Here is a 24,631-nt window from a genome sequence, read left to right as displayed (position 1 = left end):
ATCACGGTGCTGGTGTCATTGCTCTATATCACGGTGCTGGTGTCAGTGCACTCTATCACGGTGCTGGTGTCAGTGCTCTATATCACGGTGCTGGTGTCAGTGCTCTCTCTCTACAGTGCCTTGCAAAAGTATTCGGCCCCCTTGAACTTTTCAACCTTTTGCCACATTTCAGGCTTCAAACATAAAGATATAACATTTTAATTTTTTGTGAAGAATCACCAACAAGTGGGACACAATTGTGAAGTGGAATGAAATCTATTGGATATTTTAAACTTTTTTAGCAAATAAAAAACTGAAAAGTGGTGCATGCAAAATTATTCGGCCCCTTTACTTTCAGAGCAGCAAACTCACTCCAGAAGTTCAGCGAGGATCTCTGAATGATCCAATGTTGTCCTAAATGACTGATGGTGATAAATAGAATCCACCTGTGTGTAATCAAGTCTGTATAAATGCACCTGCTCTGTGATAGTCTCAGGGTTCTGTTGAAAGCGCAGAGAGCATCATGAAGACCAAGGAACACACCAGGCAGGTCCGTGATACTGTTGTGGAGAAGTTTAAAGCCGGATTTGGATACAAAAAGATTTCCCAAGCTTTAAACATCCCAAGGAGCACTGTGCAAGCGATCATTTTGAAATGGAAGGAGTATCAGACCACTGCAAATCTACCAAGACCTGGCCGTCCCTCTAAACTTTCAGCTCAGACAAGGAGAAGACTGATCAGAGATGCAGCCAAGAGGCCCATGATCACTCTGGATGAACTGCAGAGAACTACAGCTGAGGTGGGAGAGTCTGTCCATAGGACAACAATCAGTTGTACACTGCACAAATCTGGCCTTTATGGAAGAGTGGCAAGAAGAAAGCCATTTCTCAAAGATATCCATAAAAAGTCTCGTCTAAAGTTTGCCACAAGCCACCTGGGAGACACACCAAACATGTGGAAGAAGGTGCTCTGGTCAGATGAAACCAAAATCCAACTTTTTGCCCACAATGCAAAACGATATGTTTGGCGTAAAAGCAACACAGCTCATCACCCTCAACACACCACCCCCACTGTCAAACATGGTGGTGGCAGCATCATGGTTTGGGCCTGCTTTTCTTCAGCAGGGACAGGGAAGATGGTTAAAATTGAGGGGAAGATGGATGCAGCCAAATACAGGACCATTCTGGATGAAAACCTGTTGGAGTCTGCAAAAGACCTGAAACTGGGACGGAGATTTATCTTCCAACAAGACAATGATCCCAAACATACAGCAAAATCTACAAAGGAATGGTTCACAAATAAACGTATCCAGGTGTTAGAATGGCCAAGTCAAAGTCCAGACCTGAATCCAATCGAGAATCTAGGGAAAGAGCTGAAAACTGCTGTTCACAAACGATCTCCATCCAACCTCACTGAGCTCGAGCTGTTTTGCAAGGAAGAATGGGCAAGAATTTCAGTCTCTCGATGTGCAAAACTGATAGAGACATACCCCAAGCGACTTGCAGCTGTAATCGCAGCAAAAGGTGGCTCTACAAAGTATTAACGCAAGGGGGCCAAATAATTTTGCATGCCCCACTTTTCATTTTTTTATTAGTTAAAAAAGTTTCAAAAATCCAATAGATTTCGTTCCACTTCACAATTGTGTCCCACTTGTTGGTGATTCTTCACAAAAAATTTAAATTTTATATCTTTATGTTTGAAGCCTGAAATGTGGCAAAAAGGTTGAAAAGTTCAAGGGGGCCGAATACTTTCGCAAGGCACTGTATCTCAGTGCTGGTGCTGGTGTCAGTGTTCTCTATCTCGGTGCTGGTGTCAGTGCTCTCTATCACGGTGCTGGTGATCATCTCCTGCACCCTCTTCATAGCCTACCCTGACCTTTCCTCTCCTCCATTGCCTTCATGCGCTCCTGAGTCCTGAATTGTCAAAATTTCACAGATAAAAAAAGAATGCTTGTAGTTGTCGACCCCAGATTCACTTCATGCATTTGTTATGTCAGTGGCCATGTGGTGGGACTATGTGTGCACAGCTAGTAAGTATTTTGTGGCTGAAAATATGACCTCTAGGTTGTTAAGGTTTGCCTGCCATTGAAGTCAATGGGGCCCACCGCGAACGTTGCGGTTCGCAAACTTTTGGCCGCATTCGCAGTTCGCGAAATGTGCCATCGGAAGTTCGTCCATCTCTAATGTGTGTGTGTCTTAATTGTCATAAAGCTTCTTGTTTATAAGTATCTGTATCTAATACCACCACCATACCACCCTTATCCACATTCCTGATAACAATATTTTTATCAGCTGCTAATGCTTTCAAAGCCAACCTCTCAGGAAAAGTTAGATTATGGGTGACGGATCCCCTGCGACAGCTACAGGCCAGGCGAGTCAGATCACCCTCCACCAATTTCTGAAAGAGATCCAAATCTTTTCCCCTGGATGCCACAGGATAAAAGTCCAATCGTTTTTTTTATGCGCTTTTTTACTTTGATCATGTACGCAGTAACCTAATGTATGATTACACTTTAGTGTTTTCCGTACACATATTATAATGTCATTTGTGTTTTTCACATACTCCATTTACTTATTCATCCACTCTAATCGCTTTATTTCATTTTAGATATATATATATAATATAATATAATTTATCAATTAACCAATTCAGTGTGTGTTTAACTATGAATTATATTTATTTGTCATATGTTTCCATGTTTGTTAGCTATGAGTAAGCCATCTTGGTAGTGTGAAACGTGTTAGCTATTGTTGCTTTGCTGTGACCCACTTTTGTGTGATTCTGTTTCTCGAATAAAAGGCATTTGAATTTAACTTGGAGTGCGGCCGTCCAGAATACTTCAATTATTTGCAACAAGTATCAAGTATCTGCACCTAGGTTTCTCCATTCCTGGAGGGGCTGTTTTCTTGGATTTGTGGACTTACCTGGAGCGGTGGTTCTCTCACAAGACCCAAAGGGGCTGGTAATGGGCAGGGGGGGCTACCCTTGCCATTTTTCTCAATGATTTTTATCCATATTGCCGGAACCAGACATTACATTAAAACCGCAAGCAGTTTTAAATGACTTTTTTTCCGTTAGAAATGTCATTTTGTGCAGGGACTGTTCTAAACACGGGAAACACATGCCACTTCACAGGCATACTATAGACACCCCAGGCACGATATTTAAAGGAATATTTCACTTTTTTTTTTTCACCTTAAGCGTCATTAACCACTTCAATACTGGGCACTTAAACACCTTCCTGCCCAGACCGATTTTGAGCTTTCAGCGCTGCCACACTTTGAATGACAATTGCGTAGTCATGCTACACTGTACCCAAATGAAATTTTTATCATTTTTTCCCACAAATAGAGCTTTCTTTTGGTGGTATTTGATCACCTCTACGGTTTTTATTTTTTGCTAAACAAATAAAAAAATACCGAAAATTTTGAAAAAAATGTTTTTTTTTGTTTCAGTTTCAAAACTTTGTAAATAAGTACATTTTCTCCTTCACTGATGGGCACTGATAAGGCGGCACTGATGGGCACCAATGATGTGGCATCAATGAAGTGGCACTGATGAGGTGGTATTGATGGACACTGATATGTGGCACTGATAGGCGGCACTGATGGGTGGCACTGATGGGCGACACAGATGGGCACTGATAGGTGGCACAAATTGGCACTGATAGCTGGCATGGAGTGGCATGGATGGGCGGCACAGATGGGCATGGATGGGTGGCACAGATGGGCATAGATAGGCGGCACAGATGGGCATGGATAGGCGGCACAGATAGGCATGGATAGGCGGCACAGATGGGCATGGATGGGCACTGATAGGTGGCACAGATGGGCACTGATAGGAGACACAGGTGGGCACTGATAGGCGGCATTGTATTATGTTGTACTGTACTAATGGATGCCAATCAGTGCCAAACAATAATGCATGCCAATCAGTGATGCCCATTGTGGGCACTGATTGGCATCCATTATGGGCACTGATTGGCATCCATTGTGGGCACTGACTGGCATCCCTGGTAGTCTAGGGAAGATTACCTTGTCCTGGGCATCCCTGGTGGTCTGGTGGCGTCCCTGGTGGTCCAGTGTGGGCATCCTCGGGGGGGCTGCGCTGATAATCGATCAGCACAGACCCCCCCCTGTCAGAGGAGCAGCCGATCGGCTCTCCTCTACTCGCGTTTTACAGACGCGAGTGAGGAAAAGCCGATCACCGGCTCTTCCTATTTACACTGTGATCAGCTGTGATTGGACACGGCTAATCACGTGGTAAAGAGTCTCCGTCGGAGACTCTTTACCGAGATCGTAGTTGCAGGGTGTCAGACTGACACCCCGCAACAACGATCGCCGCGATGCTCGCCCCTGGGGGCGCGCAGCGGCTCAAAATCCTGATCACATCATATGACGTCCAATCAGGATTATGAAACCACTTTGCCACCGTCAATTGCCTATATGGCGGGCGGCAAGTGGTTAAAATCAGTGCTCCCGAAAAAATGGCAGTTTTAAAAAAAATATTTTTGCATTGATACGTGTCCCCTGGGGCAGGAGCTGGGTCCCCAAACCCTTTTTAGGACAATAACTTGCATATTAGCCTTTAAAATTAGCACTTTTGATTTTGAACGTTCGAGTCCCATAGACTAATGGGGCTCTAAAGTTCGTACAAATTTTCGGTCCGTTCGAAGGTTCTGGTACGAACCGAACCGGGGGGTGTTCGGCTCATCCCTATTTATAATAAAGTAATTATTATTTTTGCTAAAAAACTGTTTTTGTTCCTCCTGGAAGAATCCCTTTTGGGCTGTTTGCCCTCTCCTTTTCTCCAAAATAATTTTTTCTATATGATGAAGTGTCCTCGTGAGTGCTTGCAGGTGGGGAATTTGACTGGGCGTTACACCTGTCAAACGGTAATGCAGGTGGCCTTGTTTTGTCAACCCTGCTGTCTGTGAAAACACTTGTTGATGTGGTGAATGAGAATATTCAGGAACTGCTTTAGAAGGCAGAGGAGTATGCCTGTGTCGTAAGAAAACCCTTATTGCCCCACTTACAAGATGGGGATCTGTCTGACTCTGAAGATGATGTGTAAAAGGAGAATATTGAAAAATCACAGGAAGTGGAAGAGGCACCATCCACATCAAAGCAGCCAGTCTTTCGGTTTCTTTCTAAATCCTACAGAAGATACAGGCAGAGCATCTTCCCAAACATGCAGCATAGAGCAGCAGATCAGTCTGACCAATTGCTATGGCCTTCTCCCTGGCCTTAGTGCCCTGTTGTTCCTTAGAGTTAATTTTGTATTTCTGTTAAGTTCTTAAAAGAGCAGTGCAAATAGTTTGTTGTGGTGGTACACTGGCTTGACTTGGCCCATCATTTGAGGTTTTATGTATCTGTGGGGTTCAATTAGGGGTAAACAATCAAGTCATTCTGATTTTACTGTCTCTCTCACCCCACACAGTCAGCTCCAAGTTGTCTTCCTATAATATGCTACATGTATGGCTCTTCCCAGGGATGGCCTTAGGCCTTTAGGCACCCCGTGCCATGCAAAAATTGACAGTGCGATGAGATACTTCCATTTTTGGAAAGCAGCAGCTGATAGATATTAAGAAATCGCTTCCATAAAGATTCAGGGACTAAGTGCACAACATGACAAACAAACAGCTATTGCCTTGTTGCAGTCAGATTGCATAACTTTTGTTATTCTGAAATTCAGAATAACAAAAGGTATGCAATCTGAGTGCAACAAAGTTTGTTAAAAAAAATCTCAGCAATGTACATATATAAGACTGTTCTCAACAAAAGTGGAGTTAAGTGTACTATGCTTACCTTTGTATGCATTTCGGGATGAGTTGCCCAGAATGTCTGCAAATGACGCTTCAATTTTGTTTTATTTTTACCAGCGAGAGTCGCTCCACATAGTTTGCATAGGGTCTTGTTGTCCTTAACATCACAGTTCTGGATGGCCTGAAGACAGTAAAGAGGCCTGTAATGCTGCAGAATGCTCTGGACGGTGGTCTGAGGAGGCCTGTAGTGCTGCAGAGTGCTCTGGATGGTGGTCTGAGGAGGCCTGTAATGCTGCACAGTGCTCTGGATGGTGGTCTGAGGAGGCCTGTAATGCTGCACAGTGCTCTGGACAGTGGTCTGAGAAGGCCTGTAAGGCCTCATGTACACTGCTGCTGGTAAACGAATGTTTAAGAGCAGTTGGGCATTGTTTCAGCTGCCTTTGAGCTCTCCTCCATGTTATCTTATCATTACATGCACACAGGGTCATATATAGTTTCTAGGCAGATGAGTTTAGAAGCATTTTTTTGGAATACAAAAAAGATGAATGTTCAGAGGCATTTGAAACGCTAAATGCCTGTAACAGCTTGTAAGCGTGTGTAAGCGTGGTAACTTGCATTTAGCTGCATTTACAGGTGTCTTTTTCATTTTTGGTTATTTGAAAAAATATATAAAGATTTTTATATAAAACCCTTTTAAATGCAAACACGCCAAAACGCAGCATGTTAACGTGGCAAAACAGACGTTTTAAATATCGGTTACTATCTGTCAAGTTAAATCATTCAAGAGAGGTTGTAAAAACGTCCCGTGTACATGAAGCCTAATGCTGCACAGTGCTCTGGACGGTGGTCCGAGAAGGCCTGTAATGCTGCAGAGTTCTCTGGACAGAGGTATGAGGAGGCCTGTAATACTGCAGAATGCTCTGGACGGTGGTCTGAGGAGGCCTGTAGTGCTGCAGAGTGCTCTGGATGGTGGTCTGAGGAGGCCTGTAATGCTGCACAGTGCTCTAGATGGTGGTCTGAGGAGGCCTGTAATGCTGCACAGTGCTCTGGACAGTGGTCTGAGAAGGCCTGTAAGGCCTCATGTACACTGCTGCTGGTAAACGAATGTTTAAGAGCAGTTGGGCATTGTTTCAGCTGCCTTTGAGCTCTCCTCCATGTTATCTTATCAGTACATGCACACAGGGTCATATATAGTTTCTAGGCAGATGAGTTTAGAAGCATTTTTTTGGAATACAAAAAAGATGAATGTTCAGAGGCATTTGAAACGCTAAATGCCTGTAACAGCTTGTAAGCGTGTGTAAGCGTGGTAACTTGCATTTAGCTGCATTTACAGGTGTCTTTTTCATTTTTGGTTATTTGAAAAAATATATAAAGATTTTTATATAAAACCCTTTTAAATGCAAACACGCCAAAACGCAGCATGTTAACGTGGCAAAACAGACGTTTTAAATATCGGTTACTATCTGTCAAGTTAAATCATTCAAGAGAGGTTGTAAAAACGTCCCGTGTACATGAAGCCTAATGCTGCACAGTGCTCTGGACGGTGGTCCGAGAAGGCCTGTAATGCTGCAGAGTTCTCTGGACAGTGGTATGAGGAGGCCTGTAATACTGCAGAATGCTCTGGACGGTGGTCTGAGGAGGCCTGTAATGCTGCAGAGTGCTCTGGACGGTGGTTGTCGTCGAGACTCGTGAGTCGGGGCTTGGAAGTGGGACTGTTGTCAGGAGGTCTGTAATGCACAGTGCTACTCTGAACGGTCATCTTTGGACTCGGAGGCCTGTAATTCTGGCTGCACAGTCGTTTGCTTGCTGGGAGCAGAAGCAGGTGGAGCTCCGTGGAAACCGGAAGTTATTTTCCCGAGGGTAAATGTCCCTGCCTCACATTTTCGTTTCATTTTCATTCGTTAACAAAAACGCAATTGATTGATTGTGGTGTACTTTTCACTTAGTTTTCTTCACTGCAAAAATGCAGTTGACAAAAATGTTGACAAACTTTTTTGTTGATGAGATTAACACTGCATAAGAGCTGGGGGAGGAGAAAAACAGCAGCATACTAAGCTTCCCAGTGAATGGCTGTACGATGGGGTGGGGGTGTGTATGGACAACACTGATTATTGGAAGGGAGCAGGCTTAATTCCCACCATAGCTAGAGTATTGACCATAGTGTACTCTCCTGCTTAGCGTGGTCAGTTTTTAATAGAAAAGCAGCAAGACTGGTAGGAACACCAGGGATTTCACACAAATGAAGCAATACAAAGAGAACAGGATACTTTTTCATACAAATACATGGTACTGGAGTCACATATCAGGAATATGAAATATTGAGTTTACATATTCTTTATTTGATCAAGCTGAAGCTGAAAGTGATACGAAAGTGGTTTTGCACAGAGCAGCCCAGATCCTCCTCTTTTTGAGTCCCTCTTCTGTGCTCCTGACAGCCCCTCCCTCCTGTTGAGTGCCCCCACAGCAAGTGGCTAGCTATGGGGGCATCTGAGCCGAGCCACAGCTCCCTGTGTCCATTCAGACACAGAGTCACGGCCCAGCCCCACCCCCTCTCTCTTCTCATTGGCTCACTGACTTTGATTGACAGCAGCAGGATCCAATGGCCAAGGAGGGAGAGTCTTAGGCAGCTGAGTCTCTCGTGCAACATCACTGGATCGAGATGGGGCTCAGCTAAGTATTAGGGGGGCTGCTAAACACAGAAGGCATTAAGATGAAAAACTTTCTGCCTTTACAACCACTTGAAGTTAGAAGCTGATTGGCTACCATGCACTTCTGCACCAGATTTTGCATGCTCCAGTTTTAGTAAATCAACACCAATGTATTGTGTGAAGACAGTCAACTCCTCTAGTAAATCAGTCTGCACATCCTCAAAGCTTGCCCAGTCGCTTATGTGTATTATTATGTCTATTATATGCCTATAACTTCCTGGGGAGCCAGTACCTTTAGCAATAAAGAAAGTAGGATACACACACACACTTATGTATAAAAGAGTAAAAAGCTGCTTAAAGGCATTATAAACCTTTCTTGATCATGTCGTTTCATGGAGTCAGTCTTCACATTCTAGTGTCAGATGTTTCTGTTTAGCTATCTGGCATGGTGCTGCACAGGTTAATGTAGTGTGAGAACCAACACTTTCTGTGGAAAAAAACTACACATTCTACAATCCCTGGGTCTCTCAGTCTAGTACTCTTCAGTTGAGAGCAAAAGTGTTACTAAACCCACAACAGTAAAATCTGTCTGTATATGCAGCATAGCAAGCTTATTATACTCACTGTGGAACTTAAGGGGTTAATCCTCTGCATTGTGTAAAAAAGGCTGTATTATCCTGTTTGCACAGATCCTTCCCTTCTTGCATTGTCTATCTTGGGAAGGCCAGCTAACACACAGGCAGTAGCCAATCTGAACATGCTCAGTTGTGTCTTTTATGCTGGAGAGAACATTTACTTGTTCTCAGAGATAGCCAGGTCACATGATATTGGCATCACACATGTGGGCGTGTATACAGGCTGCAGTGGAAATCTCCTCCTACCTGAAGTCTCAGCACTGGAGAAACGGTGCAGTTTATCACTGACTGTAGTAGTAGAAGGTATATAGTGGCAATATTTTAATGTAAAAAGATTTATAAGCTGTGGGCACTGTGTGTGGTCTGATGAGCTATTTTTATATTATTGGGTTTAGTAACACTTTAACAGTATATGTATCTGACACAGACAGAAGCAGGAAGAGCGATTAACAGAAAGTTATGCAGTGTTTTATAGCATTACCACTCCCACATTTGTGATGCAACACAGAGGAAATGTTGAGGCATGGACTGTGATCCAGAACAAGAAATTGACTGTCCCATTAGCAAATAGGGACAAGCTAGGTGAATGAATACATTGACATATGGAAATTGATCACCTACAACATGTGAGCATTACAAGATACAGCACAAAAAGCAACAGAGGGAATTAAAATTTAAATCAGTTTATAACTAGCAAATTCAATACAAAAAAATCCCTGGCACTGCATCTAAGTAATTATCACAGAAAATTTTATTATAAATGGTTTTTAATATTTTGAAAAAAAAAGAGGTTTCTGTTTCATACATTTACAAATACATATAAAGCCACACTGCTGTACCAAGACATTTTACATTGGAGCTTTACAATGTAAACCAGGGGTGCCCAACCTTTTGAGGAACGAGGGCCACTTTAGCAACTTGGTAACAGGCAGGGGCGGACTGACAACTCATGGGGCCCCCGGGCAATAGGAGATTATGGGGCCCCCAGGCAATCAGAGATTATGGGGCCACACAGTAGACACAAACACACACACACAGTATTCAATCACACAGTATACACAGACATGTTTCTATTGGCTGAGAAGGTACTGGAGAGGTGGGGCAACTATAATCTCAGGATTTTAAGACCAACTGTCCCTGGTTTTACTGAGGCTGGCAACCCTGATGGGGCCCCCTAGTGGCATGGGGCCCTCAGGCAGTGCCCGAGTGGCACAGTGATCAGTCCGCCCCTGGTAACAGGTTGCGGGCCACAATGAGCATAGTGGGTGGATGGCAGGTCTGTGTCCACTCTGCATATGTAGAGCAGACACAGATGCAGTCCGCTCTACCCTAAGGGCCCTCTGATCTGCCCAGACAGAAGGGGACAGATCCCCTTCTGTTTTTTTTCAGCAGATCAGATTAGAGTTAGGCGGGTGTAAGCAGACACGAGTCTGTTTACATTTGCCATCCTATAGAGGTGAATGGAGGGTCCGCCTGAAAAACAGACAGGCAGACCCGATCGGGCCGATCGTGTGAAAGGGGCCCAAGGCTACTTTCACACTAATGCTTAGTGGTTTACCTGCATCTCAACTGACCCTGATCTTCACTTCTTCCTCAGGATTCCTGCAGCTGGTTGCTGCTGTCCCCCAGGTGATTTTAACTGGTGGCTGCTGCTGGCTGTCCTCCAGGGCTGATACTGCTGTTGGGTACTGCAGACAGGTGCTGGTACTGCTGTTGGGTACTGCCTGCTGGTACTGCTGGTTGGTACTGCTGGCTGGTACTGGTACTGCTGGTGGGTACTGGTACTGCTGGTGGGTACAGATACTGATGGCCGGTACTGGTACTGCTGGTGGGTACTAGTACTGCTGGTTGGTACTACTGGTTGCTACTGGTACTGCTGGCTGGTACTGGTACTACTGGTGGGTACTGGTACTGCTGGTCAGTACTGGTATTCCTGGCTGGTACTGCTGGTTGTTACTGCTGGCGGGTACTGGTACTGCTGGTGGGTACTGGTACTGCTGGTTGGTACTGATACTGCTGGCTGGTACTGCTGCCAGGTACTGGTACTGCTGGTGGGTACTGGTACTGGTACTACTGGTGGGTACTGGTACTTCTGGTGAGTACTGATACTGCTGGTGGGTACTGGTACTGACGACTGGTTCTGGTGGCTTGTACTGGTGGTGGGTACTGATACTGCTGGTGGGTACTGGTACTGACAACTGGTACTGGCAGCTGGTACTGGTGGCTGATACTGGTACTGTTGGCTTTGGCACTGCTGGCTGCTGTCTGAGATCAAGGGTTCCCCTGCATTAGTGTGACAGACGCATGAGGCTGCAGTAGAGAGCAGAGCCAATGCTTCTTGTCACAGGCGGAGTACATTTGGTATCACTCCACCTGTGAAGGAGCTGGAGCTATACAGGAAGCATCGGCTCTGCTTCCTCTAGCGGTGGCTCCGTTCTTCTCACTGATGCTCGGAGATGGCGGGTCGGGAACTCGCAATCTGGCTTTGCTGACCCACCATCTCAGAGCAAGACGTGGAGGGCCACATCGGAGTGTGCCAGCGGTTGGGCACCCCTGATGTAAACCATCCTCCTTAAATGTGAATCTTTAGATGGATTGAGAAGGTCTGGGCTTTTTGCATGTTCTGTATAATAAATATTTGTATTGATTTATTAATTCTCTGCTCACAATTTGTCTGCTTCTAAATGGTTGACTTTTTATTTCTTTGTACTATTTCTAAAAACAATTATATTATTCACATAGGAATGAAGAAACCTATTTGCTTTTATGATGTAGTATTCCACATGCTCTCACAAGAACTATCAAGATCAAAGTAAGTATATCTTGGCTTATCAAACCAATTAGGGATGAGGTTCAAGTTCACCACTAAATTAAAGACAAATCAACCAGCGCAATATTAAAACCTAATACAGCAGCTGAAAATACTGAGGGTCAACATATCAAATCCCCAAATTAACAATAAAAAAGGCAGTACAGCGCAAACAATTAAAACAAAACTATAATAGTATCAAAATCGATAAAAATCGCACAAAAAACAGTCCTTGATCTTCATCATCAAAAATACATTGTTTAAGGAGAACACCAGCAAACATCCAGTGCGATGGGTGACAAGCAAATCATATAAGGTGACTTTTGTGACAATCCTCCACCCCTGAGTAAATCAGTCAGGTCAAAACAGCAGTTCCCTTTAAGGGTATTAGGTCAGCGAGCTCTCATAATAGTGTAGTGAATGATGCCGGTTTATATGACTGCACATGGAATTCCTCATCAGCTCCAAAACTCGGTACATATATGTAGCACTAACCCCTGGTTATTTTAATATTATTTTATTTAGGCTTACCGTTACCTTCTGTTCTCCTTGTGGCACATCTAGGGGATGCCCCGTGGTAAATAGCCCATTAACTCGAGACTGACAACAGATCCACATGAATGGATTTTATTTGCAAAATTCAGTCAATTGAACAGTCTTTCAACTTGGGATCAGAGGGTTGGGAAGGAAGTTCAGGTACTCTTATGCCGCATACACACGTAGCCGACTATCTGATGGACTTAGTCTGGCGGACTTCCCGCAAAACTGTCCGTCCGACTTTCCGAACGGGCTACTTGCCCACACACGGCACTTTTTCAGCGGACTAATACGGCGTACTAAGTCCGCCGTACTATCCGCCCTACTTTTGAAATGAACGGACTCGCCCACACACGCGGAGGAAAGTCCGCTAATTTCGAGCGCGTCTCCAGGTAGGTGGGGCCCGCGAAGGAGACGTTGCTGACCCCGCCACCTGGTATGGACTTAAAGGGGAACCCCAACGCCGGAAAAATCGTCGTGGGGTTCCCCCCAGGTCCACATCAGACCCTTGTCCGAGCACGCTACCCCGGCCAGCCAGGAAAGGGGGGGGGCGAGAGAGCGCCCCCCCTCCTGAGCCGTAGCATGGCCGCATGCCCTCAACATGGGGAGCGCCTTGGGGAAGGGTGGGCCGCGCGGCCCCCCCACCCCAAAGCACCTTGTCCCCATGTTGATGAGCACAAGGGCCTCTTCCCGACAACCCTGGCCGTTGGTTGTCGGGGTCTGTGGGCGAGGGGCTTATCGGAATCCGGGAGCCCCCTTTAATAAGAGGGCCCCCCGGATACCGGCCCCCCACCCTATGTGAATGAGTATGGGGTACAATGTACCCCTACCCATTCACCTGTGAAAAAAGTACAAAAAAAAACACAACACAGGGTAAAAATAGTTTATTGCACAGCTCCGGGGGTCTTCTCGCCGGACTCCTCCGTTATCTTCTTCTAGCTCTTTTGCTAGCGGAGGAGCCCGGCTTTCTTCCTCACCACCGCCCTTCTTCCGACTTCGGGGGTCTTGTCCCCCACTTCGGTTCTTCTGCCGGGCCACCACGCCTTCCTATAGCTCTTTTACAGGCGGTGGCCCGGTCTTCTGTCCCCGCTGTCGTTGTCGTCGCTGTGGCCACCTTCTGTTCTTCTCTTCTTCTCTTCAGATCTTGACTCGTCGCTCACAATGGCTCCGACGCGGCGCGCGGCGACTTATATAGGGACATCGCCGGATGATGTCCCCGCCCATTATGGTGTCACAGTCACAGAGGATGTTGGGACTGTGACATCATAATAGGCAGGGACATCATCCGGTGATGTCCCTATATAAGTCGCCGCGCGCCCGGTCCCCGTCATCGTGAGTGAAGGGAGCGACGAGTCAAGATCTGAAGAGAAGAAAAGAAGAACAGAAGGCGGCGGGGGCAACAGCGACGACGGCGACAGAAGACCGGGCCACCGCCTGTAAAAGAGCTATAAGAAGGTGCGGTGGCCCGGCAGAAGAACTGAAGAGGGGGACCAGACCCCGAAGTCGGAAAAAGGGCGGTGGCGAGGAAGAAAGCCAGGCTCCTCCGCTAGCAAAAGAGCTAGAAGAAGATAGTGGAGGAGTCTGGCGAGAAGACCCCCCGAAGACGGAGCTGTGCAATAAACTATTTTTACGCTGTGTTGTGTTTTTTTTTTTACTTTTTTCACAGGTGAATGGGTAGGGGTACATTGTACCCCATACTCATTCACATAGGGTGGGGGGCCGGTATTCGGGGGCCCCCTTATTAAAGGGGGCTCCCGGATTCCGATAAGCCCCTCGCCCGCAGACCCTGACAACCAACGGCCAGGATTGTCGGGAAGAGGCCCTTGTCCTCATCAACATGGGGACAAGGTGCTTTGGGGTGGGGGCCACGCGGCCCCCCCTTCCCCAAGGTGCCCCCCATGTTGAGGGCACGCGGCCTGGTACGGCTCAGGAGGGGGGCGCTTGCTTGTCCCCCCCCTATCCTGGCCGGCCGGGTAGCGTGCTCGGACAAGGGTCTGATGTGGTCCTGGGGGGACTCCCACGCCAATTTTTTTCAGCGTTGGGGTTTCCCTTTAAGTCCATACCAGGTGGCGGGGCCAGCGATGTCTGCTTCGCGGGCCCCGCCTACCTGGAGACCCGCTCGTAATGAGCGGACTTTTCTCCGGGCGGGAAAAGTCCGTTCATTTCAAAAGTACTGCGGACTGGCATACGCACAGCCGGATTGTCCGCCGAAAAGCGAGTCTGGCGGGAAGATTGGAGTGCAAAACTACTTTCTAAGTCCGCCGTACTTTCGGGTCAAAAAAGTCTGCCGGAGGCTACACACGGGGGGATTGTCCGGCGGACTTGAGTTTGCCGGACTTTTCCACCCGATTGTTTGATCGTGTGTACGCGGCATAAGTGTCAAAGTCAAAAACGTTGAAGAACATGCTTACTTTGACTGCATCCAGAGAATAGTCATTTGCAGCTGGATGACCACTCAGGCTGGACAGCCCCTCTCTCACAAGGCCCAGCAGCCAACAAAGCGCCCACTCAGGAACAAGTCTCTGCCACAGACGTTGTTTTAGAATGTATAAAATAATGTCTCTGCCACAGACGTTGTTGTAGAACATGTAGGAAACAAAACTTTAACCACTTGTGGGATACCTGGATCTTTCAGCCTGATTGGCAATAGCCACAAGACCGGATTCTCTCGGTTACTTCAGCCCTTCCAGGCTCTTGTTAAGAAACCAACCCGTACGTGGTGTTCTTCCAAAGAGTCCTCCCCTGGAATGCTTGAAGTACACTGGGTCTCCCCTGAACCGGAGACGGCACCCAACCACCTTTGGAATCCTCCTTTAGTTTCCTTGCCTTGGGCTAGCCAGTCCCGAGACATTAAAGTCGGGTGGATCCGCACCCCAGGCCATAGCCTTCCTGGGGGCTGGTCAGGAGGACCAGGACCATGAAGTCAGCACATCATACAGGACCGGAACCTGAACCACGTGACGTCCACATCTTAAATACCCTCTCCCAGTGGGCACAGCGAGAGGGCCACTCCCACTGACCTGGCTCCGAAAGACAGTAAATTAAGCACCTGACCAGACCATAGTTCCACGCCTTCCACAGGAGACAGTGCCCCCTATGGCCAGGCTCAACATCTCACAGTCCAGTCAGACTGATGCCGAAGTCCAATTTAGACAGTTGTACCTAAACCAAACTGCAGTTTAGGCAAAGTTTAATTTTGAAAAAAAACACATAGCGCATGCTCTTCAGGAGCCGCCTCTACACACTCCCCCTTCTTATTTAGACGATGTCCCCATTGTCTGGGAAAGATAGGAAAAAGAAACCCAGAAATAACAACTAGCTCTACAAAAAAAAACTTAGAGTACCTGAACGTTTGGGGTGGAAATGGGGAAAGGGAAAGGAAAAAAGTTAAATTTCCATATTGTATCAAACACAGAATTATCTCACATTAAAGTTACCAACCAAGCCTGTCTATCTAACCCTCTCATTCTCCGGCGGTTTGATAGTTGCTCTCCGGTGAATCCTGTAAAAGAGAAGAACATATATACAGTACTTTTCACCTAAACTTTTAGAAGGCAGGATTCCACCAATCTCCATGGATTCCTCTCCTCTAAACTCTAAAATGTCTAAAACTGTTTTTTTTTCTTCTTTCCTATAGAACAGTGCTAACTGTGCCGACCTATGCCACCTAGTGACACGTGTTGCTGAATTGCAGTCACCAACCCAAACAGATTAAATGTTTTTGACACGGAGTATGTTCTTTTTCCCTGTGTGACTGGCTCTGTCTAACTACCCCATAGGTCAGTAGTTCCAAAGCAAAATGCAAAGAGATGAAGACCCGGAGAAGCTCTCCTTGCAAATTCAAAGTCTTGACTCAGGAGCAGTTCACCAGTAGAAACGGGGATCAGGCAAAGTTAAGTCTCTCCCCTGTGCATCCACTGTAGTAACAAAGTACACGGCACTGTCTTTATCCGGTCTGCAAATCACAACTTTGTCCTCATAAATGTGCCGACCGTAACTCCAATGCCCGTAGACATCCGACAAACCGTTCATAAAGTTCCGGTGAAAAAAACTTTTTCCGGAGCGGCTTTGGTACCTTTAAATAGCTCCAAACATTGTCCTCGTACCAGGCCTCACTGTTCTTTTCAATGACAGTCATAATGTCCCTTGGAACATAGGGGAATTCCAACCCATACCCATTAGCTACTCTCTTATGAAGGAGTTTCTGTGACCTTGCAAGTCTCGGTAATGCAAACTTCCTTCCCCGGGTGGCATACAGGAGTTTGGGGACTGTTGTATGAACGTGGTAGAGTCCCTTTTAAGTGTGGGCAAATTCACGGGTCTAGGGGGAGTCACATTTACCGTGATGGGGTTTTCCGCACTCAGCGTTCCATCCCCTGAGGTTAGAGCTAGCCAGTCCAAAACATCTGTACAAGTGGCGGCTACATCACCCTCTCCAGCCCACAACAACTCCTGAGACAGTGTCCCTAAAATGTCATCATCTGCAGCATCTGACAAAGATTCTAACTCCGAATCTCGATATTCCTCTGCCGGTAAATAATTCACTAGAGATATACTCACAGTCAGACTTTTTCCCGAAGTGACCTTCTTCCGCCGATTGGATCCAGCCGGACTTGGTGGCGGTCCTCCATGTCAGTTCCGGGAAGACTTTGTACGCCCCACTTTCTCCAAAGGAGGCATAGTGACTTCAGTAACGGTGGTAGAAGCTGTGTCTATCTGCTCCAGTGTAGTTTCCTCAGCAGTCTCAGTAGTAGATGTAGCGGCATCTCTCGCGGGGATGTCCACAACGTCAGGTGTCACCGCTGTGGAAGGCCTCACCAAAGGGGCGAAGATGGCTGACTCCTCAGTTGTCACGCCCGTGGCCCAGTCCACACGGTAGGCCCTTGGCGATGCGACTGACTGCTCCACTTTAAAAGTATACTCTCCACACTTCTTGCATCTAGAGAAGGGCCGAGGGTTGGCGACCAGGCTGTCTCACTTTCCGCACAGCATACCCAGGCCCTCGATGTCTCCAGTGGTGTACAACACGAACTGCCCCTGCGGCAGCAGGCGAATGCTGTGTCTGTGAGCATGGTACCAGGCAGTTGTATTCCTGCAGGCATCCTGGGTCCTGGCGCAGGCTGCATACCTGGAGCATGGTACATTCTCAAAGAAACTTTTCTCCAACACTCCGAGAAAAATATCAACTGGGCTTTCCTCCTTCCGCAGCACACTCTCACGCGGTGTCTCATGCAGGAAAGAACAACTCAGACTCCTCCCACTGGGATGCTTGGGTTGCGCAACTTCGCAGGCTTTTTGGCAAGGGCTCCTCCCACGCTTACGCACCTCAGTGAAAGTCCAAGTAAAGATTGCGCAGTTCAAAACACAACCCTCTGTCCTTACTTTACCACGTGTACAGTTCTTTTGCGGGGTAACGGTAAAATCCTGGACTGCGAGCTCCCACATGTAGAACTAACCCCCGAAGGAGCTGCTGGTTATTTATTTTTTTGGGCTTACCGTTACCTTCTGTTCTCCTTGTGGCACGTCTAGGGGATGTCCCATGGTTAATAGCCCAGTAACTCGAGACTGACAACCGATCCACTTGAATGGATTTTATTTGCAAAACTCAGTCAATTGAACAGTCTTTCAACTTGGGATGAGAGGGTTGGGAAGGAAGTTCAGGTACACTAAGTGTCAAAGTCAAAAACGTTGAAGAACATGCTTACTTTGACTGCATCCAGAGAATAGCCATTCGCAGCTGGATGACCACTCAGGCTGGACAGCCCCTCTCTCACAAGGCCCAGCAGCCAACAAGGCTCCCACTCAGGAACAAGTCTCTGCCACAGATGTTGTTGTAGAACATGTAGGGAACTAGACTTGAACCACTTGTGGGATACCTGGATCTTTCAGCCTGCTTGGCGATATCCACAAGACCGTATTCTCTCGGTTACTTCAGCCCTTCCAGGCTCTTGTTAAGAAACCAACCTGTACGTGGTGTTCTTCTAAAGAGTCCTCCCCTGGAATGCTTGAAGTACACTGGGTCTCTACCGAACCGGAGATGGCACCCAACCACCTCGGAACCCACCTTTAGTTTCCTTGCCTCGGGCTAGCCAGCCCCGAGACATTAAAGTCGGGTGGATCCGCACCCCAGGCCATAGCTTTCCTGGGCGATGGTCAGGAGGACCAGGACCATGAAGTCAGCACATCATACTGGACCGGAACCCGAACCACGTGATGTCCGCATCTTAAATACACTCTCCCAGAGGGCACAGCGAGAGGGCCACTCCCACTGACCTGGCTCCGAAAGAGAGTAACTTAAGCACCTGACCAGACCATAGTTCCACGCCTGCCACAGGAGACAGTGCCCCCTATGGCCAGGCTGAACATCTCAGTCCAGTCAGACTGATGCCGAAGTCCAATTTAGACAATTGTACCTAAACCAAACTGCAGTTTAGGCAAAGTTTAATTTAGAAAAAACGCATAGCACGTGCTCTTCAGGAGCCGCCGCTACATATAATAAAAGCAACAATATCTAGTGCTCCATAACCACAATGTATTTATTTATAAAAGCAGTAAAATTCACTTACAAAATTCGCACTGTGCCCCAGTGCTAAGGGTAAACAGCATATACAATAGCAATGTGTATCCACGGAGATCAGCATTTAGGACGGAGGTGACGTCGCGATCAGGGTCACATGGTTTCCCTACGTGTTACGCCCCTAAAGGGGTGGGATTTCATCAGCAGCGATGGCATTGCGCAAGCCACCCGCTTTATAAATCTGATCAGCTGATCCGACTGGCCAATGGAAGTAAGTGTGTACTGGTCACCATAACAACCACCAGTCAGCGGAACACTACACGATCAGGAAGTAATAATGAAATAGGACTAAATCCCCATTTAGCAATACACTAAGTGATTAACAGGAACAATGCGTATAAAAATGCAGCTGAAGCCGAATCAGAGTTACTAATGGGTAATAAAAGAAAAATAATAATAAATAAAAGAAATCACATAAATGTCCACCAGCGCCCTTGCTCATTCCCATGGATATCAACACCAAACAACAATATAATAGTCTTAGAAAAATATATAATAAAAATTGTATTTCAACAAGCAAAATAACTACCGATCATAAATAAAACAATTTATGTCAAATTCGACATTCAAGCCTCCCGACACAAGAACCTTGGTTTTATGGATCCAATAAGATTCCCTGTGACTAAGCTGACGTAAAAAATTGCCACCTCACCAGTGCTTATTACGTTTTTCAATACCCCAAAATTGGAGACTCCTAGGATTTTGAACCAACCTAAAGCATTTTGAAACATTGTGCAACTTTAGGCCATTTTTTATGTTATTAACATGTTCTCCCAATCGGACGTGGAGAGGCCTAGATGTCCTCCCAATATATTGGTAGCCACATCCACATTGGAGCATATAAACAACCCCAACTGTCGCACATGTTATAAGTTGACCAATCTTATATTCCTTATTTGTTGCAGTTGTCACAAATTTTTACCGCTTTTTAACATTACATTTGGAACTTTAGTATCGAAAAAGTAGTATTTCTTGACTTAGAGATTGGGAAAGATGGTGATCAATTTCGTTTGTGCAACTACTTTAACCCTACTGTTCGGAACTCATATATCCCATTGGGGAGTTGCCACCATAAGTAATGGTTGTGTAACATCCCCAAGGACCAATTCGTCAGATTAAGATGTAATTGCACACATGAGGATGATTTTATCACTTAGTCACAAGTACTATCTTCTAGATTTCAGGAAAAGGGATACGACAAATCCTTTTTAGATAATGATATAGAGTCAGTAAGTACCATGGACAGGGCATCATTGGTGACTGATAAAGTGAGAAATACCAGTACCAGTGTTTCTAATTTTAAAATGGTACTAGATTATAATTTCCAGCATAAAAAGTTCAAGAAAGTAATCTCAAAGAACTGGTTCATTTTGAAACAGGACAGAGTGTTGGGCCCTTTGTTGCCACAACATCCTGCTTTCATATACAAAAAAGCTCCATCCTTATGGGATCGACTGTGCAGTCTGAAAGTAGGTTATTCTCCTTCCTCTTGAGTTTCTATGCCTGTGGGCGATGCACAGCTTGCAGGCATTCCAAATGTAATGTTAAAAAGCGGAAGCATTTTGTGCCAACTGCCACAAATAAGGAATATAAGATTGGTCAACTTATAACATGTGTGACAGTTGGGGTTGTTTATATGCTCCAATGTGGATGTGGCTACCAATATATTGGGAGGACATCTAGGCCTCTCCACTTTTGATTGGGAGAACATGTTAACAACATAAAAAATGGTCTAAAGTCGCACAATGTTTTGAAGCACTTTAGGTTGGTTCATGATAAAAATCCTAGGAGTCTCCAATTTTGGGGCATTTAAATAGTTAATAAGCATTGGAGAGGTGGCATTTTTTTTTACGTCAGCTTAGTCGCAGGGAATCTTATTGGATCCATGAGACCATGGTTCTTGTGCCGGGAGGCTTGAATGTCGAATTCAACATAAATTGTTTTATTTCTGTTTTCTTACTTATATACAGTATATATATATATATATATATATATATATATATATATATATATATATATATATATATATATATAAAGTTATACAAACAATCCGTCAATATATATATATGAGAATATCAGTATAAAAACAGCGCTTATTTAAAAAAAGTCCTTTATAGAAGTCGTAATATACGAAAAATCACTAGACAGTTCCAAATGTGCAGATAAAGTGTCTATAGTGATCTAATCAGCGTTGTAAGGTGATCAAAGTGCTGCCAAACTTTCTTCCACCATAAACCGGGAGTGCTTCACCACATGCGATGCATACCCCCCTCGGGGGTTAAACTCACCAGACACTGCTGATAAGGTAAGCCTTAACCACTTGCCGACCGCCGCACGACGATGTACGTCGACAGAATGGCACGGGCAGGCATATGGGCGTACCTGTACGTCCCTGCCTTCCCGCAGGTGGGGGGCCCCCCCCGGTGCCTGCGGCGGTCGGTATTCGTTCGGGAGCGATCCGGGATGAGGGGGCGGCCATTCATTCATGGCCACCCCCTCGCGATCGCTCCCGACAAATGGAAATCCTTCGTGACATCACTTCCTCTCCTGTAATGTAAACACAGGAGAGGAAGTGATGTAATCTCTCCTCCGTGTCGGTATTTTTCGTTCCGACACAGAGGAGAGAGGATCGGTGAGTTGCACCAACACGACACTTCACAGTAGAACATGCCAGGCACACTCACACCCCCCCTTTACCCCCCGATCACCCCCCAATTACCCCTGCCCCCCCAGTCACAGTGACACCAATGCATTTTTTTTTTTTTTGCATTGGTGTCATTTGTGACTGTAATAACTGTTAGGGCAGTTAGGGTTAGCCCCCTTTAGTTCTAATGTACCCCCCTAACCCTCCCAATAAAGGTTTAACCCCGTGATCACCCCCCGTCGCCAGTGTCACTAAGGCTGGGTTCACATTGCAGCGGTTTATGAGAACGGATGTGATTCGCACCGCACTGCAGTGCAAATCACATCCGATCTCTGCGATTCGAGTTCAGCCATTCGCCGCACCCGCCGCAAATTCGCACGGGACCCTTTTTTTGGTCTGCAGCAGAATCGTATCGCATAGGTGTTCACACCATGCGATCCGAGTTTGCAGATCGCACTGCGATATGCGAACTGATCTGGGGGTGTCATTAACATTTCACTGACACTCCTAGCAGTTCGCATAGGGCAGTGTAAACTGCCGCCGGGAGGCATGCGATGCGGGAACCCGCCGCGGATTCGTGGCGTTCCCGCATCGCTCCAGTGTGAACCCAGCCTTATAAGCGATCGTTTTTCTGATCGCTGTATTAGTGTCACAGGTGACGCTAGTTAGGCAGGTAGGTATTTAGGTTCGCCGCAGCTTTTTATAGCGCCAGGGACCCCCATATACTACCGCATAAAGCCCCCTGATTGCCCCCTAGTTAACCCTTTCACCAGTGATCACCATATAACTGTTACAGGTGACGCTGGTTGGTTAGTTATTTTTTTTATAGTTTCAGGGCACCCGCCATTTATTACCTAATAAAGGTTTAACCCCCTGATCACCCGGCAGGTGTCATTTGTGACTGTAATAACTGTTAGGGCAGTTAGGGTTAGCCCCCTTTAGTTCTAAGGTACCCCCCTAACCCCCCCAATAAAGGTTTAACCCCGTGATCACCCCCCATCGCCAGTGTCACTAAGGCTGGGTTCACATTGCAGCGGTTTATGAGAACGGATGTGATTCGCACCGCACTGCAGTGCAAATCACATCCGATCTCTGTGCGATTCGAGTTCAGCCATACAGATAGTATGGCTGAATTCGCGTTGCACCCGCCGCACCCGCCGCAAACTCGCACGGGACCCTTTTTTTGGTCCGCAGCAGAATCGGATCGCATGGGTGTTCACACCATGCGATCCAAGTTTGCAGATCGCACTGCGATATGCGAACTGATCTGGGGGTGTCATTAACATTTCACTGACACTCCCAGCAGTTCGCATAGGGCAGTGTGAACTGCCGCCGGGAGGCATGCGATGCGGGAACCCACCGCGGATTCGTGGCGTTCCCGCATCGCTCCAGTGTGAACCCAGCCTAATAAGCGATCGTTTTTCTGATCGCTGTATTAGTGTCACAGGTGATGCTAGTTAGGCAGGTAGGTATTTAGGTTCGCCGCAGCTTTTTATAGCGCCAGGGACCCCCATATACTACCGCATAAAGCCCCCTGATTGCCCCCTAGTTAACCCTTTCACCAGTGATCACCATATAACTGTTACAGGTGACGCTGGTTGGTTAGTTATTTTTTTATAGTTTCAGGGCACCCGCCATTTATTACCTAGTCTCACTAGTGTACCCCTAAATTTAGGGGTGTCTACTTTCCAAAATGGGGTCATTTGGGGGGGGGGGGTTTGTGCCATCTTGGCATTTTATGGCCTTCAAAACTGTAAAGCCCTTAGAAAGCCTGAAGGCGGTGCTTGGTTTTCAGGGCCCCGTACGCGGCTAGGCTCCCAAAAAGTCCCACATATGTGGTATCCCCGTACTCAGGAGAAGCAGCAGAATTTATTTTGGGGTGTCATTTCACATATGCCCATGACATGCGTGAGCAATATATCATTTAGTGACAACTTTGTGAAAAAAAAAAAAAAGTTTGTAATTTTCCCGCAACTTGTGGCAAAATATAAAATATTCCATGGACTCAACATGCCTCTCAGCAAATAGCTTGGGGTGTCTACTTTCTAAAATGGGGTCATTTGTGGGGGTTTTGTGCCATCTTGGCATTTTATGGCCTTCAAAACTGTAATAGGTAGTGAGGAGTGAAGTCAAATATTTACGCCCTTAGAAAACCTGAAGGCGGTTCTTGGCTTTCGGGGCCCCGTACGCGGCTAGGCTCCCAAAAAATCCCACACATGTGGTATCCCCGTACTCAGGAGAAGCAGCAGAATTTATTTTGGGGTGTCATTTCACATATGCCCATGGCATGTGTGAGCAATATATCATTTAGTGACAACTTTGTGAAAAAAAAAATAAAAAAAAATTAAAGTTTGTAATTTTCCCGCAACTTGTGGCAAAATATAAAATATTCCATGGACTCAACATGCCTCTCAGCAAATAGCTTGGGGTGTCTACTTTCTAAAATGGGGTCATTTGTGGGGATTTTGTGCCATCTTGGCATTTTATGGCCTTCAAAACTGTAATAGGTAGTGAGAAGTGAAATCAAAAATTTACGCCCTTAGAAAGCCTGAAGGCGGTGCTTGGTTTTCGGGGCCCGTACGCGGCTAGTCTCCCAAAAAGTCCCACATATGTGGTATCCCCGTACTCAAGAGAAGCAGCAGAATTTATTTTGGGGTGTCATTTCACATATGCCCATGGCATGCGTGAGCAATATATCATTTAGTGACAACTTTGTGAAAAAAAAATTAAAAAAAATTAAAGTTTGTAATTTTCCCGCAACTTGTGGCAAAATATAAAATATTCCATGGACTCAACATGCCTCTCAGCAAATAGCTTGGGGTGTCTACTTTCTAAAATGGGGTCATTTGTGGGGATTTTGTGCCATCTTGGCATTTTATGGCCTTCAAAACTGTAATAGGTAGTGACATTTCACATAAGCCCATAGCATGTGTGAGAAATATATCATTTAGTGACAACTTTGTGTAAAAAAAAAAATATATATATTTTTTTGTCATTATTCAATCGCTTGAGGCAAAAAAATAAAATATTCAATGGGC

The 24,631-nt window shown here is 46.1% G+C and overlaps 1 protein-coding gene across 2 annotated transcripts in view; it reads left to right on the top strand.

Annotated features, from left to right (window-relative positions):
- Window positions 1-24,631, top strand: part of LOC143975136 (putative ATP-dependent RNA helicase DDX60) — a 595,575-nt gene that overhangs the window by 40,800 nt on the left and 530,144 nt on the right. For both annotated transcript variants that reach the window (XM_077477174.1, XM_077477173.1), the window contains exon 3: window positions 11,769-11,838. In XM_077477174.1, coding sequence (XP_077333300.1) covers window positions 11,769-11,838 — 70 coding nt within the window. The remainder of the gene's footprint in view (window positions 1-11,768; window positions 11,839-24,631) is intronic.

The sequence above is a fragment of the Lithobates pipiens genome, unplaced genomic scaffold (assembly GCF_037356315.1).
Source record: "Lithobates pipiens isolate NorthernLeopardFrog02 unplaced genomic scaffold, aLitPip1_a1.2 Scaffold_13, whole genome shotgun sequence".
NCBI lineage: Eukaryota > Metazoa > Chordata > Amphibia > Anura > Ranidae > Lithobates > Lithobates pipiens.
This window is presented reverse-complemented; position numbering and strand designations above follow the sequence as displayed.